The 15,000-nt window shown below is 44.3% G+C and overlaps 2 protein-coding genes across 2 annotated transcripts in view; both read right to left on the bottom strand.

Annotated features, from left to right (window-relative positions):
• prpf4bb (pre-mRNA processing factor 4Bb) overlaps positions 1-4,719 on the bottom strand; it is a 10,134-nt gene extending 5,415 nt beyond the window's left edge. Inside the window, exons 1-5 of the mRNA XM_030769166.1 lie at positions 4,673-4,719; positions 2,529-3,809; positions 1,430-1,594; positions 986-1,141; positions 235-316 (exon numbers count right to left, since the gene is read on the bottom strand). Coding sequence (XP_030625026.1) covers positions 235-316; positions 986-1,141; positions 1,430-1,594; positions 2,529-3,809; positions 4,673-4,719 — 1,731 coding nt within the window. The remainder of the gene's footprint in view (positions 1-234; positions 317-985; positions 1,142-1,429; positions 1,595-2,528; positions 3,810-4,672) is intronic.
• A 2,868-nt stretch (positions 4,720-7,587) lies between these two features.
• gli3 (GLI family zinc finger 3) overlaps positions 7,588-15,000 on the bottom strand; it is an 83,309-nt gene continuing 75,896 nt past the window's right edge. Inside the window, exons 11-15 of the mRNA XM_030769042.1 lie at positions 12,950-13,099; positions 12,671-12,835; positions 12,144-12,437; positions 10,162-10,555; positions 7,588-9,956 (exon numbers count right to left, since the gene is read on the bottom strand). Coding sequence (XP_030624902.1) covers positions 7,588-9,956; positions 10,162-10,555; positions 12,144-12,437; positions 12,671-12,835; positions 12,950-13,099 — 3,372 coding nt within the window. The remainder of the gene's footprint in view (positions 9,957-10,161; positions 10,556-12,143; positions 12,438-12,670; positions 12,836-12,949; positions 13,100-15,000) is intronic.

Consider the following 15,000-nt stretch of genomic DNA (forward strand, 5'->3'; position numbering starts at 1 on the left):
GCCTACTCCTCTCATTCACTGTCTTACATTTCTACAGAGAGAATTACTGTCAACTTACTCCTCTCATTCCCTGTCTTACATTTCTACAGAGAGAATTACTCTCAGCCTACTCCTCTCATTCACTGCTTCTGAGTTCATTACTGTCACCATACTATCTTCATTCCTCATTTGATCTTTAGGTTGTGAGTAAACTTTTGACGCGGACTGTGGTTGAGAAAGCGTGACGGAGCTCACCTGTACGATGGCCTGTCTCTGCTGTCGTCGCTGCTCGATAAGAGCCTCTTCATCCTCCTCTTCAGCATCAAAGTCTTCAAGTCTGAACAGAGAAGAATCACATTCAGCATCGCGTTCACCTGGGAAATCTGATCAGGGATTCACTCTACAGTCGGGCCCCCACGTTGACGAGGGTTAGGGCCGCAGGACCCCCACGAAAGTGGAAAAACCGTGAATATCACTAGGCCCCCCCCCCAAGCCTTGACTCTTAATACTGTAGCCTATATGTATGGTAGTAAATGACGAAATGGATTAATAATACATGCATTTTATCGATTTATGACTTACTAAACTCTTTTTAGTTTTCTTTTTGTTGCACATTTGCATAAAACGACGTCCAAAACAAGTGTATGATAATAACGCAAAAAAAAAAGTCTACAACATCCTGGAGGGGACACAAAAAGTACAATTACGGGGGGGGGGTGCACCACCATTTACATTTTCTCTTCTTCGCGCGTAGTCCGCGATTTTCCACAGTACGCTGCAAAACTGCAAAAAAAAATCCCATTTAATTCTCGATTGCGAACTCGCGAATAATCAAATCCACGAAAGTTAAACCCACGAATGCGGAGGGCCGACTCTATACAGGTAAAAAAGACTTGCAGCAAGCGTCAGGTGAAGCTAGGCAGAGCTAAAATAAAAAAAAGAAAAGAAATAAATAACACTGGGATTGTGAATGAAGAATGAGGATTGGTGGATTCCTTATACATACACTTCCTCAGAAGAGGAGTCCTGGTCAGCCTTCATGCCCTCTGATAGGCTGCCCTTGAACTTGTCCTCATCCCGACTCCGCCTCCTTCTCCTTTCCCGGTCTCTGGAGTTGGAGCGGCGCAGTCTGGACCTGCCGTAACGGTCCCTCTCCCCCGATCTGTAAAACACAGACGACCGTGGATCAAGGCAAGCACAGACAGTTTCAAGCGGGCTTTCTTGTTTGACAGGGTAGTTTTGTGCTGTCTTTATTAAAGTCATTTTTATTCTAGAAAACAATATGGATTTCTAATCTTCACACTTCTTAAACTCACCAGTGTTCCTCGTAATTTATGAGAAATCGTGAAATTGATACTGCTACTGATGTTGACAACTCTTTTACTGTTCTTTATAAGGTGGTGCTGTGGGAGAGAGCACAGCTGCACCTCCCTGTCAGCTCTCTACTCACCTGCGTCTCAGGGGAGATCTGCTTCGCCTTCGTGGGGAGGAGCGGGACTGCCGGCGTGGTGATAAAGACCTCCTCCTCAGGGGAGAACGGCTCACCCGGCGACGGATAGGACTCGTCTCCCGTGACCTGTCCCTCCCTGTCCCAATATCCATACGGGAACGCTTCCTGTGTGTGTGTGTGTGTGTGTGCGAGTGAGACAGGGAGAGAGAGATAATAGGCTATTTCATCAGAGCATTTCAACATAATATTTATGACTCCACTGCAATTCTGTCTAGGCGATCATTTACAATATTAGAAAGTTTAGAATCATACATTGTAATAGAAACCTATAGTTTCAAACTAATTAATATCCTGCTGCTATCCTCTGTTACAGAACATGAATAATATACAGAGAATATTACATACCAAGTTTGTGCATGTCAGGTTTTAAAGAATGTAAACCTCTGCATGAAGGCTTTATCTGGAAGTAATATTTTATGACAACCTGCTTTGCACCTGTAGGTGTAAGAGCAATCATTCCTGTTCCTTCTCTAAGGCTACGCACAACAGCAAGAGTTTACAAGTCAAACTGCATACCACTCAGTCATATCTAACCACATATCTCACATTAATTACTTCACCTGACACATGTGTGTGGTCAAGCAAAAAATGAGTTATGCATAATATGTGAAATGACAAAGCTGTTGGAAAATGGGTCAGTAGACACAGCACCTCTGAATGGACAGTTTCACTTTGTCATATTGCAAAACCGAAGTGTTTTACCTTAAGGGCTCTCAATGCCAGAAAGACCAACAGAAACACAACCCCTGTGGTAAAGTCCACTCCTGGCTCAACTACACCGGCTATCTGGTCACAATGCGCTAAAACTCACTAACACGGTTCTCTGTCTTTTTTCTTAGTGCAAACTCAGTTGAGAGCAAAACACTCTGGAAAGATATATTCGAATGATATTGAGTTATATTACATGAAATTACATTCTAATGGCCTGAGTGGCTTTAACATTACCTCACTAATACACCATCATTTAAAAAAAAGACCCAGAGCAACTGACAGCTGTAACGACTACTAAACACACCACACTTCTGTCCAAGACTCTTACCTTGCTGGTGAATCTCTCCGCCGGCCCTCAGGGGACCTGCTACGGCCTCTCCTGGCTGGCGATCTGTTCCTGGAGGGAGAGTGGCTTTGTTTGGAGCCCCTGTCAGCAGAGGAGCTGGGTGGCAGGTGTGCGTGGCGGTCCCTGTGTCGCGGAGAGGAACTGCGGCGTCGCTGAGGACTTGCGCCGCGTCTGTGGTGCGGAGAGCGGTTCTCTTTTCCCGAGGAGGTGTCTTTGGACGGAGACTTCCCCGGTCTCTTATCACGATCCCTGTCAGTCTCAGAACGGCCGGGTCGCCCGTCTTTGGACCGGGAGCGTCGATCCCTCGACCGACTTCTTCTGCCGCGAGATCCGGATCTGCGTCCACCCTGATCCTGGTTCCGCCTCTCGTCTGTCCGCGGGGAGGACCGCCGATCGGAACGTCCCTTCTGTTCAGTTTTCCTATCTACAGAAGAGCGCCTCCTGCTGGTCGGAGACTGGGACTTCCTCCCGCGGTCCTTTGACCTTTCCCGGCTCCGGGAACGCTTCTTATCTTTGGATCTGCTGCGTTCCTTGGTGTGCTCTTTGCTTGCATCTTTACTGCTTTTGGTCATCCTGTCCGTCTTAGACTCCCTTCCACCCCTGTCCCTGGACCTGCTCCGACTACGCCGTTTAGTGCTGGACTTGCTGGCATCCGTTGAGTCCCTCCTGGTCTTACTGCCTCTGCTGCTCTGGTCTTTGGGTGAGCGGGTTTTACCCACCTTCTGTCGCTCCCCATTTCGGGCCCTCTGACCTTCCCCATCATCCTCTGAGCCAGAGTTATAACCTTGTAATATCAGGCCCATACCTGACTGGACTTTCCCCTCCATCAGTTGGCTGTCCAGCTCAGCTTTTATCAGTGCCCTCTGTTTCTCCAGGTCCTCCAGCAGGGCTCTGTCATCAAGGTTTGGATTCCCCAAAGACGGGGAGCCATCTGCTTTTCTGGAGGAGCTGCTGATGCCTCCAGAGGGGGAAGGAGGTGACGTGCCCTCTTTGCGCCTGTGTTTCTTGTGTTTGTGTCGATGTTTGCGCTTGCGATCTTTATCCTCCTCTGTGGCATGTTTGTGTTTTTTGTGCTTGCTGCGATGTTTGTGTTTCTTCTTCTTGTGTTTGCCACTGCTGCTGCTGTGATGTTTGGATCCTGCTTCCGGCTTCTCTCCGTTCACCTCAGCTTCTTCCTCTCCATCTTCTTCTTCATCCTCTTCAGACATATCACCATTCTCTTCTTCATTACCACTCTTCTCTGGGCTCTCCAAATCCTCTTTCCTAACCAAACAAATACACAACAACAACACTCAAGTCAATGTCCTCTACCTGTGAGAGTATATTATAAGCATGCTGCAAAGCCGCAAAGATAGCTAACAGCTAACAAAACAAAATAAATAAATAAATAAAATTTTTAAAAACCCGCCAAATATTGAATACATCGTTATTAATATATACGCTCTTCTCTTCTGACTTCGGGTTGGGATTTAACGTGGACAATCAAAGACAACCGTTAGGACTGTGTTTACATCGACACTAACACAGCCACTCTAAACCGGTAGACGAATCTTAATTCGGATTATACAAAACCAAAAATACTGCTAAAGAGGATCGAAACTGGCTGCGAACTTCACTTTGAACTTTTTGTATTACTCGCCGTTTCACTTAAATACACTAAACTGAATCAACTTTCCGAGCAAGTTTTCAGCAATCGTGACATTGCTGTCATGGTCACAGAGTCTCGCGAACATGATGTTCTAGATGACTGGATAGCCTACCTAGCTAACTTGCAAACTAGCCGGTGAGCAGTCTTTGTTAATTAAGGTTACTGAGAACGGGGTGGGTTATGCAACGAAAATGTGCAAATACGCTGTACAATTCAAATCTATAGTCTATAAGTGTGTATATACCCAAATTTGCTTTCCGCTGCGTAAGTTCGGTTGATACCCACGGATAGCTATCGTGATAGCTCTCCTGGCTTACGTTAGCAAGGTTAGCTAGACAACTATTGTTGTCCAAACAGCACTGCTATATTTCATGATGCACGGTATAAACATTCATATAATTTTCACATTACCAGGTAACACGTATAGATTGAGACATCTAATGCACAGTCTTCTATTGTGTCCTGCACGTGTTCTTACCCATTATTGAATCTCTCGCTTTGAAAATCCATATCTACGTCGGCCATTTTCTTCAACTAGTGGCCTCTTCCCTCTTCTTCTGTATTAATTGGATGGACACAAACACAAAGTCAAATTTACCTGCCCCCTAGTGCAGTGGCATACTAACTGTTTGGAACGTGAATATTCGAGTGAGACTCAGCAGAGAGACGACCCGACTATGTTCAGATTTATAGACTATGAGGTGCAGCGACCTCTTTCCCCTTTCCGTGAACAGAGAGAAGGAAACAGAAATAAAACGTAGGCAACCTTGACCGACAGCCTTGAGGACTGTCTTATCATTAAAATTGTCTTTTAACTTGAAGTGCATTTTAAAATCATTGCCACGAAGAACAGTTGTAGTTTGTCATTTCCGTTGTATATACAAAAGCACACTGCATCGTTAATTTGGGTCCTGGTTATCCGCGTGATCGCCGGTGTCTGCTCTTTCGATTTTATTAGAAAATGAAACATTTCTTTGAAAACAGCCTGCTTTATATTTACTAAGATATATGAGCTAGAGCTCTCTTGTGGCTTTTCGTGGTGTTAAGGCTTCGTATTCTATCACTTGTCTAAGTGGTAAGATCACCATTTCGACAAATTAGAGAAGAATAAGGGACTGTTCTTCCATAAACCCTCTAATCAAAAAGTTAGTTTTAATTAAATGAATAATGTGAGAAAATAAAGACACCTGTTCGTAGGATTCATAACCACGTTTCCTTATCTTCTGTACATGCTTGCCAGCATCTGTTTAGACGCTGCTGCTGATTATATTTTAAATAATAAGAGGAAGAAAATGTTAATGATGACGAGGTAAGCACTAGCATATAATCAGGTCTCAGAAGTCTGAATGTTTTAAAAAACAATCACAGAGCAGATTCTTATATTTTTTTTATTAAAACCATACAAACATTTGATGTGGTCAGTTACAAAAGAGCACTGAGACTCTGCCAGCAGTCTAGGTAAGATGTGCACTCCCAAATCCCAAAAGAACCCATTCTGTCCAGGCTAAAGACCAAGGCCTCGGGATCCCTGCTTTACATGGCATTTCTTTTTGGCCCCTTTTCCCTCCTCTTCTCTAACTATACCTACAGAATGATTATGTATTCACAAGTATAAAAACAAAAAGGCAAGAAATGTGAAAACTCAAAATAACATATTTCACAAATATTTGTTTCAAAGAAAGCGTCTTATAATTATAGATTTTATGTCTTCACACCACCCGTACTCAGAGAATCTATAATTTTATTTTATTTTATTTTTATTTATTTTTTTCAGTTTAATGTGAACTCATGGTTCTCCCACAACAATTTATATGTTTCTTTTAATAACTACTGCTCATGGAAGATTGGCAGTGATCTTTTTAAACGACAGGCACAAATAAGGCACATACCCTCTATTCATTCCCTACAGTCCTTACGTATGGGAATGAGTCACGCCACTTTCAAAACAACAGCATGACACAGCTACAGATGAAAACTCAAATGTCCATACAAAAACAAACAGTACCTAACTGCTAAAAAAAAAATATGACAGATTAAAAAAAAAAAAAACACTGTACAAGTGCAGGATGAAACTGCAGATTGGTATAATACTGCTGACAAGGTCACCAGTTCTTAAATCTCTCATCACATTTCCCAGAGTGTAAACTGGAGTCTGATGAGTCCCACAAAAATCACAAATAATCAGAAGGGGGGGGGGGGGGGGGGGGGTTGAATGTCAGATAGTAGTGATATGAAAGAAGTCATTTTTGAGCAACAGTACCAAGGACAATTTTTGTTTATGCCACAAGCTCACTTTATAGGGCAATGACAAAGCAATAACAAAGAATGTTATATGAGCAAAACTTTGGCACTTAAAGCCACTAAAATGGCCACCCTTTTCTTTTACATAAATCGTAGTGTCATCCAAAAATGAAGATCACATTAAATTTTAAACAGGGAATACACTGATCATGTATTGTTCACTCCAAAAAATGCTATATAATGTTCTGCTTGTCTTCATATAATGAACAACACATGCATAATTTTTTACAATATACAAAAATCTATGTACACAAACGTGTTAACTCAAGTATTAATGGAAACAGAAATATCAATTAGGAGTACTCAGTACTTGTATGGTACCTTCAAATGTAACTGCAGTGTGGTCCCTCTTAACAAGAATCAATGCCATTTTGGAATACATAGTCAAAATACAACATTTGGTAAATCTTGTGAAAACAATCACACCATCTTTTACATTTACACTTACAAATGTAAAATATTCATAAAACAACAATATCAAAAATGTATAGTAAAAAAATGTGACCATTTGTATAACCCTGTCTTGACCTGATGGACCATGAATTCAATCAGATGTCTGTATCTTTTTTTTTTTTATTTATGTGTTAACGTGGTTCACTTAAAAAGAAAGGTACACTTGTACATGAACTAGTCTATTCACCTAAAAAAGACAGTGTTTACATTTGATCTTGAAAACATCATACATCATGCACTTATACCAACAGTGTACAACAAAAAACAACAACATTACACAGAATACTGTTTCAGAGTGATAGGGGGAAGACACAGGTCTCCCATTGTCATTAACATAAACCAATAAAAAAACATGGGCTTCAAAAAATAGCCTCTATTCCAGAAATGGAATATATTTTTATTTATATGTATTTATATACTTATATCCATACTTTATACCACTCTAGGGAGGTGAGACAGATACAAAATAGATCTGTTTGCCAACACTTTGTGTTAACATTCCCTTATAAACTTATCTCGTAGGTTGTTAATGGAAAACATTAACAACTTTCCTCTTTTTTAATCTACAACATTACATGCATCCATCCCTTTTCTGTTGCTACCATTCCTATTGTTCTAGCCCGGTGGAATGATAAAAATCTACTGCATGATAGCTAAAATTTTGCTCTCCTCCGCAAGGGTGGTGAGGAGGGAGCTCATATCTCCAATAGCCATGTTGTTAACACCAGGAGGCACGTTGTGGAATGTGGATGATAGGCGAGGGGTCGTCAGACGGGAGGAAGTCCGTGACAGGCCCTGGAAGATGCTGGGGCTGATGACGCCTGAGACCAAGCTGCCTTGATCGCAACCATCCTCCAGGATTGAAGAGAAATCTAGGCCCACGTTATCCAAAATGTTGTCGACAGGACTGCTGTCAACTGTGCTGGTCACTTGGTCAGCGCCGGGAGACAGAAGAGCGTTTGAGGGTCCACCAGTTCCCCCAGTTTCTGCCCTAACTGACTCCACCAAGCATGACTCCTCCAGAACATCGAAAGAAGAGGGCTTGGGCTCAGACAGATCAAAGCATTCAGCGATGAAGCCTGCCTCCTGCTGCTGAAGCCGGTGAGTGGAGGAACATGGGTTCATCTGAAGTTGGTCTTCAGATTCAAGCTTCAGTCCGGAAACTTGATTAGCTAGTGAGCAGTTTGTCCCATTACCATTCCTCCAGTTCTGCTGCTGGCATGAGCTGACTTGGTGGCTGCCAATATTCTGTTGACAGGGGTATTGTGATGGTCGTACTGAGCTTCGATAGCTGCTGCTGGCTGGAGCTTGGGATTGGTGAGGAGAGAACAGAGCCTGGGCTGGGTTGTTGGCAGCAGGTCCTTGAAGAAGCAGGTTATCTCCGATCTGTTGTGTGATCACATGGTTCTGCTGGAAGTGACTGGGAGTTGTGGAGGACTGCTGAGCACAGTTTTGACGGATTGGTCCCAAGGAGATCTGAGAAAAGTCTGGCCGACTAAAGACTGAACTGCCCCTCCTTGTCTCCAAACAGGACATAGGGGCCACCTCTGATTTCATTCCAAAGTTCATTCTGCAGGATTGTTGCTGTGTTGCCTTGGCATCTTGCCTGCATGGATCTGTGTACCTGAAACCGTTGCTCAGATGAAGGGAGGGACACTGGTTTGTGAAATCTGTAGTGGGTTGCTGTGTCTGAACAACTAAGTTGCTACTCCGACCAAAAACTCCACCAACTACGCCACTCTGGTCAGGCCGTCTACCACATCTCTGTAATTGTTGTTGCCTGGGTGGGGAAACTTCAGCACTTCCAGAGCTCACTTCATTCCACTGAATTGGCATGCCAGCTTTACTGGGACTCTGTCTTTCCGGAGACCCATGCTGCTGTAGTGGACTCTGGAAGGTCTGGACCTCACAAGAAACCTGGAGATGGTCAAAGTCACATTTATGGAGACAGGACTCTCCGTTGTGGTTCTGCTGACTGGATGCAGATTCCTGGTCACGGGAGCGAAGATATTGTACCAGATCATCAGGAAACATGTCTTCATCATGCAGCATCAGGGCCTCTTCCTCCTCCATGGCTTGGGCCTCCAGTGCTGAGTGCTCCATTATGCTGGGAGGGCAAGGAGAGTGGAGACTATGTGGTAAGTTCCCATCTGAGCGTGTGTTGTTCTGCAGGCTTAGGACTCTGCCCTCAACAGGGGAGTAATGCTTACCAGACAGCGGAGGTAAGAAGTGCATGTTATTTAAGCTGTTGAAGCGCTGTACCTGGGGTTGGCCAAATGCATTGTTACCCTGTGTCCGAACAGGGTCACTGGCCCTCCTGTAACCGTTGCCAGGGCCATCTCCAGGATAGAAGCCCCTTCGTCTGTAGTCTGCGTGACTACCATGGCCGTTGGCAGTGCCATCGCTGCATCGGCGTGGCCTAACTAGAGGGGGTAGTGCGAGGGGGCTTGCATTCTGGCCATCCCCCATCATGGCCATGCGGGTCTTCAGACTCATCTGCTCCATGTTGGGCAGTGGCGTCGGAGGAGGTCCGCCAGTGGCAGCCGCGTATTTGGCTTTCAAGTGATAATGCTGCGCTGGGGTCAGGTTGAGCATGCCTCGTGACCCCACTCCACCTCCTCCTCCTCCACCTCCAGGACCTCCACAGCTGCCACCACCCAAAACTACTCCACCTAGGCCACCTCCACACTGGCTGGCCTCACTGGAGCGCCGGGAGGCATCAGTGGATATAGGGTCATAGGAATCGGTGGCGCTGAGGTTGTGGAGGCGTCGGTGCTGGCTAAACTCCGACTGGGAAGCTTGGCTAGAGCGTCGGCTGGAGAAGCAGGGTGAGATACCGGATGAGCGACGGCTACTGCTAAGGTAGGCTGAGCTGGTGGTGCTGCCACCACTGTCCCTGCGGTCCCGTAAAAGGTTCAGCACCGTCAGCTCCGTGCTTGAAGGATCCAGACGGGGTGGTGGCTGAGGTACTGGACCTCCCCCACAATTGTTCCTGCCCAGACATGAGCCTGAGAAAGGAAGTGAGATGGACACGAATAAGATCAAACAACTCACGCAAAGGACCTAACATACAGTAGATGACAGCTTTAAAGTGAAAAAAATGTTGTCTTTTATCTTTAATTTCTCTTGCAGAACATTTAATGACTTAATTTAATAAAGTGAATTCACAAAGAGGTAGATTTCATCAGTGAATAAATGTCATTTCTGTCTTACCCTTCCCAGTTATGGTGGGCAGGGCTTGGCCTTTAGGTGGCAGTGTGGGGGACACATGGCCCATCCTGGGTAAGGTTCCGTTAACCTGCTTCAGCCTCTCCATCTTAACATGCTCCATCCAGCGCAGCGGACGCCCTACGGTTCGACGCGTCCGCATGGCCAACGCGGCTGCTGCTGACGTTGCCGTGGAGATGGTAGAGTCCATGATAGGTGCGTCTTCTTCCTCCCCCTCCCCATCCTCCTCTTCCTCCTCATCCTCCTGGTCCTCCACCACCACCTCCCCCACAAGGCCACCGCCATTCACAGCAAGCTGGACTCCACGGTTGGGATGGGCGCTGCCGGGGGACTGGTCACTGCTGCATGTAGACTGACCGCCAGGGCTTGGCTGAGACGTCTGAGCAAAAACGAAAATAAAAAGAGCAGTTTGAGAAAAGAGCGGACAGTATTGGGAGACATAAACAGGGCTTGGGGACCAACAAGACAAAGGCAATGGGAATAAAGGAAGAATGGAAGTGGAGAATGAAGGTGTAAAATGACAAATCAGTGAACACCGACATACTAAGAGATGGATTGTTTTTTCCCCAAACACGCCCTCGATTTTTAGGATATTCTCTTCAGACATGCAAGATGTTATGGCATAACAACCACAATAACTTATGGATTTAAAATTCTGAACAGAAATACTGCATCAAGATAACCACAAATAAAGCATTACTACAAAACAAGCAACTAATTTAAGTACAAATTCAAAGCTGATGAGCACTCATTCATCTGTCCAATATTTCCAGGAAAAATGTCATTATTTCAGAGCTCCTTTGTAATATTGCCACAATGAATCACAGAGGCGTGAGTAGCACTGCCAGCCTCTGTGTACCAATGGACAGTACCAGTACTCAACAACAAACACTGAGGAAGAAACAAACTTGTTCATGCGATTTTCAAAAACCAGACGGACATGTTGCGTCCAAGTGGCTGAATTCTAATTAGGTTGTGTTCGCTGTTGAATACAGACGGCATGGACTTGTTTTGTTTGGCATAGGCGAAACAGTGCTTTCATTCAATTTTTAAAAATGAGTCATTCTCTCACCATTCTTTTGAAGAAAGAACTTGATTACACAAACAGAGGGCCAATAAACATTCATCCACTCATTTTCTATTAACAGTGAAGCTACTGTATCATGTTTGTTTTTGGAAGTCCAACACATTCCAATATGGTGAGTGAATATCAAGTACAATGCAACAGGGTCATCTGAATGACCACTTTACCAATATGGAAATGGCAAAGCTACTCAATTATGATATAAACAGAGCAGCAAATACTGAAATCCCATCACTGAAAGGACAACAATGAAGAGCAGCTGACTAACGAAACAGCAGATCAAGAAAAATAATGCTAATACATCTGACTAAATCATCTTAACTTGTGAAGATGTGATAAATAACATTGAAATGAAAGGGGAAAAAATGAAAGGTTAAAGTTCACCGCTCTCACCTGATTACCCACTGTCCTTAGAAAGAGAGATCAAGTAATGTGTGAAGCAATGAACAAAGAGATATTACGTTATTACACTTAGAAGCACAGGCGTGAAGCACTCATAAATTGAAGTTTGAGGGGTTAATCATGTACAGTATCAGATGAAGCAGATGTGAACAAAGCAAAACAGTTGAAGGTTTTTATTTTCACAGTAGACAAACTGATCAAGAAAAAAAACTGTAATTAGCAGTTAGTAGAGGTGTGAAGTAAACATTAGCTTGAGCTCTTGACATTTACATAGTAGTCAACACTAATGTAGCTCCATTTAAGAGATTCCAGGCTTAAAACAGCGAAATATAAATGCTTATTAGTGACCACGATAGCTGTTAATGAAGGTATCTCTCACTGATGTGTTAATATAAACTGGAAAGTTCCATGCATCAACAAGAAGTCAAATAGGAAATCTGGTTAAGCTGAAAAATCTTTTTTTTGGTGGAAAGGGGCTTACCATTGGCTTCTCTGTCTTGATTGATTTCACCTGCAGACATTCATCTTGTTTCGAGGTAGCATGATTGTACTCCCTTTGGTCAGCGAACCCACCCAGGTGCAACTGCCCAGGCGATCGACCTTGGCCATTGGCTCCAGGCTCCCTGGGCTGTGGTGGAGGACGTGGGTAGGCATCTCCACGCTGTTTCTTTGTGACATGGGCCTCAGGGCCGTGAACTGTCTTGACGTGTTTCCGTAGAGAGCTTGGGTCTGTGTAACGCTTCGTACAGCCAGGAATTTTACAGACGTAAGGTTTCTGAGAGGAAAGAGGATGGTAATTGTGAGTTATTAGTCATCACTTCAGTGCTGTAAGACTCTTCACTGTTTCACCTGATGTTATGTATTAGAATTTTAACTACTATGTGTCTTTAAAGTTGAACAGTCCCTAAACTAATCAATGGTAGAGCTCCATTTAATGGTACATGTATGGGTTGTGTGTGTGTGTGTGTATGTGTGTGTGTGTGTGTGTATGTGTGAGTTTGTGTGTACCTCATTGGAGTGTGTTCGGTTCTGGTGTTTGGCTCTGTCTGAGGCATTGGAGAAGGCTTTGTTGCAGCCTTCATGCTCACACACATAGGGCTTTTCCCCTGTGTGAGAACGCAGGTGAGTCTTCAAATTCTCCAATCGGGAGTAAGCTTTAGAACATCCCTCGAACTGCAGAGAGAGGAGAGAACCACACGTAAACTCGGACAAATTCACGCAAGCTATATATTAGGGTTTTTTTTTGGGCTAGATCAGAAGAGGCCACACGTCAGAGTGTGCTCTCACCGTGCACTTGTGTGGTTTCTCTCCGGTGTGTCTGCGCATGTGAACCACCAACATGTACTGAGCCTTGAAGGGCTTCTGTTCCCGCGAGCACTCTTCCCATCTGCACACAAATTCCTTCTTCTCTCCGTGGATGTGGTCATTGTTTATGTGCTGTGTACAGAATACACAGGGAAGTTGTTAAGTCATATCACAGCAGTAGTAACCGGCATGTTAGCAAAGTGTGTAAACCACTGCCTTCATGATCTTTGTATGGTGTGATAATGCAGTATCACCACAAGGGGGCTTCGGGATCACAAAACATTCACTTTTGCAAGACTCAGAGTGTTGGCTAACACAAGGCCATCTGCATGACAGTATCGCTGAAGTGAGAAAAAGCCACTTTTTTAATCACATTACTTCAAGATATCACTGTTGCAATAATTCCTTGTTTACAAGATCTGAGAAAAAAAAAATGGACAAAAAAGGGAAATTTTTTTGGAAATGACTACAAAATCAACTCATTAAATCATCACATTAATTATCATATAATTAAACCGCCCGCACATTTAATTTAGGTCTCTCTCCTTCAGACTTGTTTTTCCCCCACACATTATAACTTAAGTTACTTCACATTCTTTCTTTCTTTCTTTCTTTCTTTCTTTCTTTCTTTGTCTATTTTTTCTTTCTTTCTTTTCCTTCTTTCTTCATGAATTCATGAGGTCCAAGTACTTTTTTCCCTCTTTGCCCCTCAATATTTTCTGTCTTTGATGTACATCAAATTTTCCCTCTTTCCCTAATCCTTGATTTTTTTTTCTTATTCCCTCTCTTTTCCGCCAATCAAATGTGTAGTGGCAGGAGAAAAGCGGGGCTATGAGTCTCACTGTCCGACTTGAACGGGATTTCAAATAAAACCCTGTCACTTCCCATCACTATGGGCCTCTGCCCCCCAATGACAAGTGCTGACAGTTGTGCTGCTGCTGCAACTTCCAATCTGAGGCTTAGGGTGGAGGCAGGGGAGGGGATGGAGGGAGTGGAGGCCTGAAATCAAAAGTTCAGTCAAAGCATCTCAAACACCAGGGCTTTTACAACTGCACCTCAGCATTCTAATTCTGATCTCTCTCTCTCTCTCTCTCGCTAGCTCTCTCTCTCTCTCTAGCTCTTTCTCTTCCGTGTGACACTGTCATTTCTCCATCTACTCCCTCTTGAGCTTTTTCCATCTTTCTCTCAACATGCTGCCTCTCTCTGGATCTTCTTTCCCATTACCCCCTCACGCCCCTCTCCCTCTCTTTCTCTCAGCTACTCTCATACTAATACCCTGCACTTAAGAGTCTGGCTTACACACTAACCAGCACAGGAGAAAACAGAGGTCAAGGTCTCTCTCTTTCTCTCGCCCTCTCTCTCGCTCTCTCTCTCTCTCTCACACACACACACACACAGGGTATGAAGTCAACATCTGGTCTCCTTACAAAGACAACAGTGTGCTGTGCACTCTTGTCTCTGGTCCTAGGTGCTTTTCCTTTCCTAAAGCAATTTAAACTCAGAGAGACAGACACAATATCCTGAGCAAAGGCAAGCCGGATTAATACATTCCAGAACAGAGGGAGACCTCTGCCTAAGGGAGAATGGAGAGAGAGAGATGGGGAGAGAGAGAAGAGCAGAGCAGAGCAGAGCAGAGCAGAGCAGAGCATAAGTCAGAGACACAGGCAGAAGAAGAGTCAAGGAGTTGACACACAGAAGAGAGAAGGGCAGCAGTGAAAATGGAAGGGACAGAGAGACACGGCACATGAGAGTCAGAGAGTTATAGACAGAGCGGGGAGCTCATCCCCTATTCCACTTCATGACACAGAGACACACCTCATCACCAGTCTCTCTGTCTCTGTCACCCTCAGCTTTCAGAACCCCAGACTTACTCAAACTTTCCCTGACTTTTAAGAGAGAGAGAGAGAGAGAGAGAGAGAGAGAGAGTGTGTGTGCATGTGTATGTGTGCACACATAGGGCTGAGTCCTACATTGTGTCTGACCCCTATTGGTATATATGCACTGTAAATTATACAGTTTCTTAACTCTCAAAA

The sequence above is a fragment of the Chanos chanos genome, chromosome 3 (assembly GCF_902362185.1).
Source record: "Chanos chanos chromosome 3, fChaCha1.1, whole genome shotgun sequence".
Classification (NCBI taxonomy): Eukaryota; Metazoa; Chordata; class Actinopteri; order Gonorynchiformes; family Chanidae; genus Chanos; species Chanos chanos.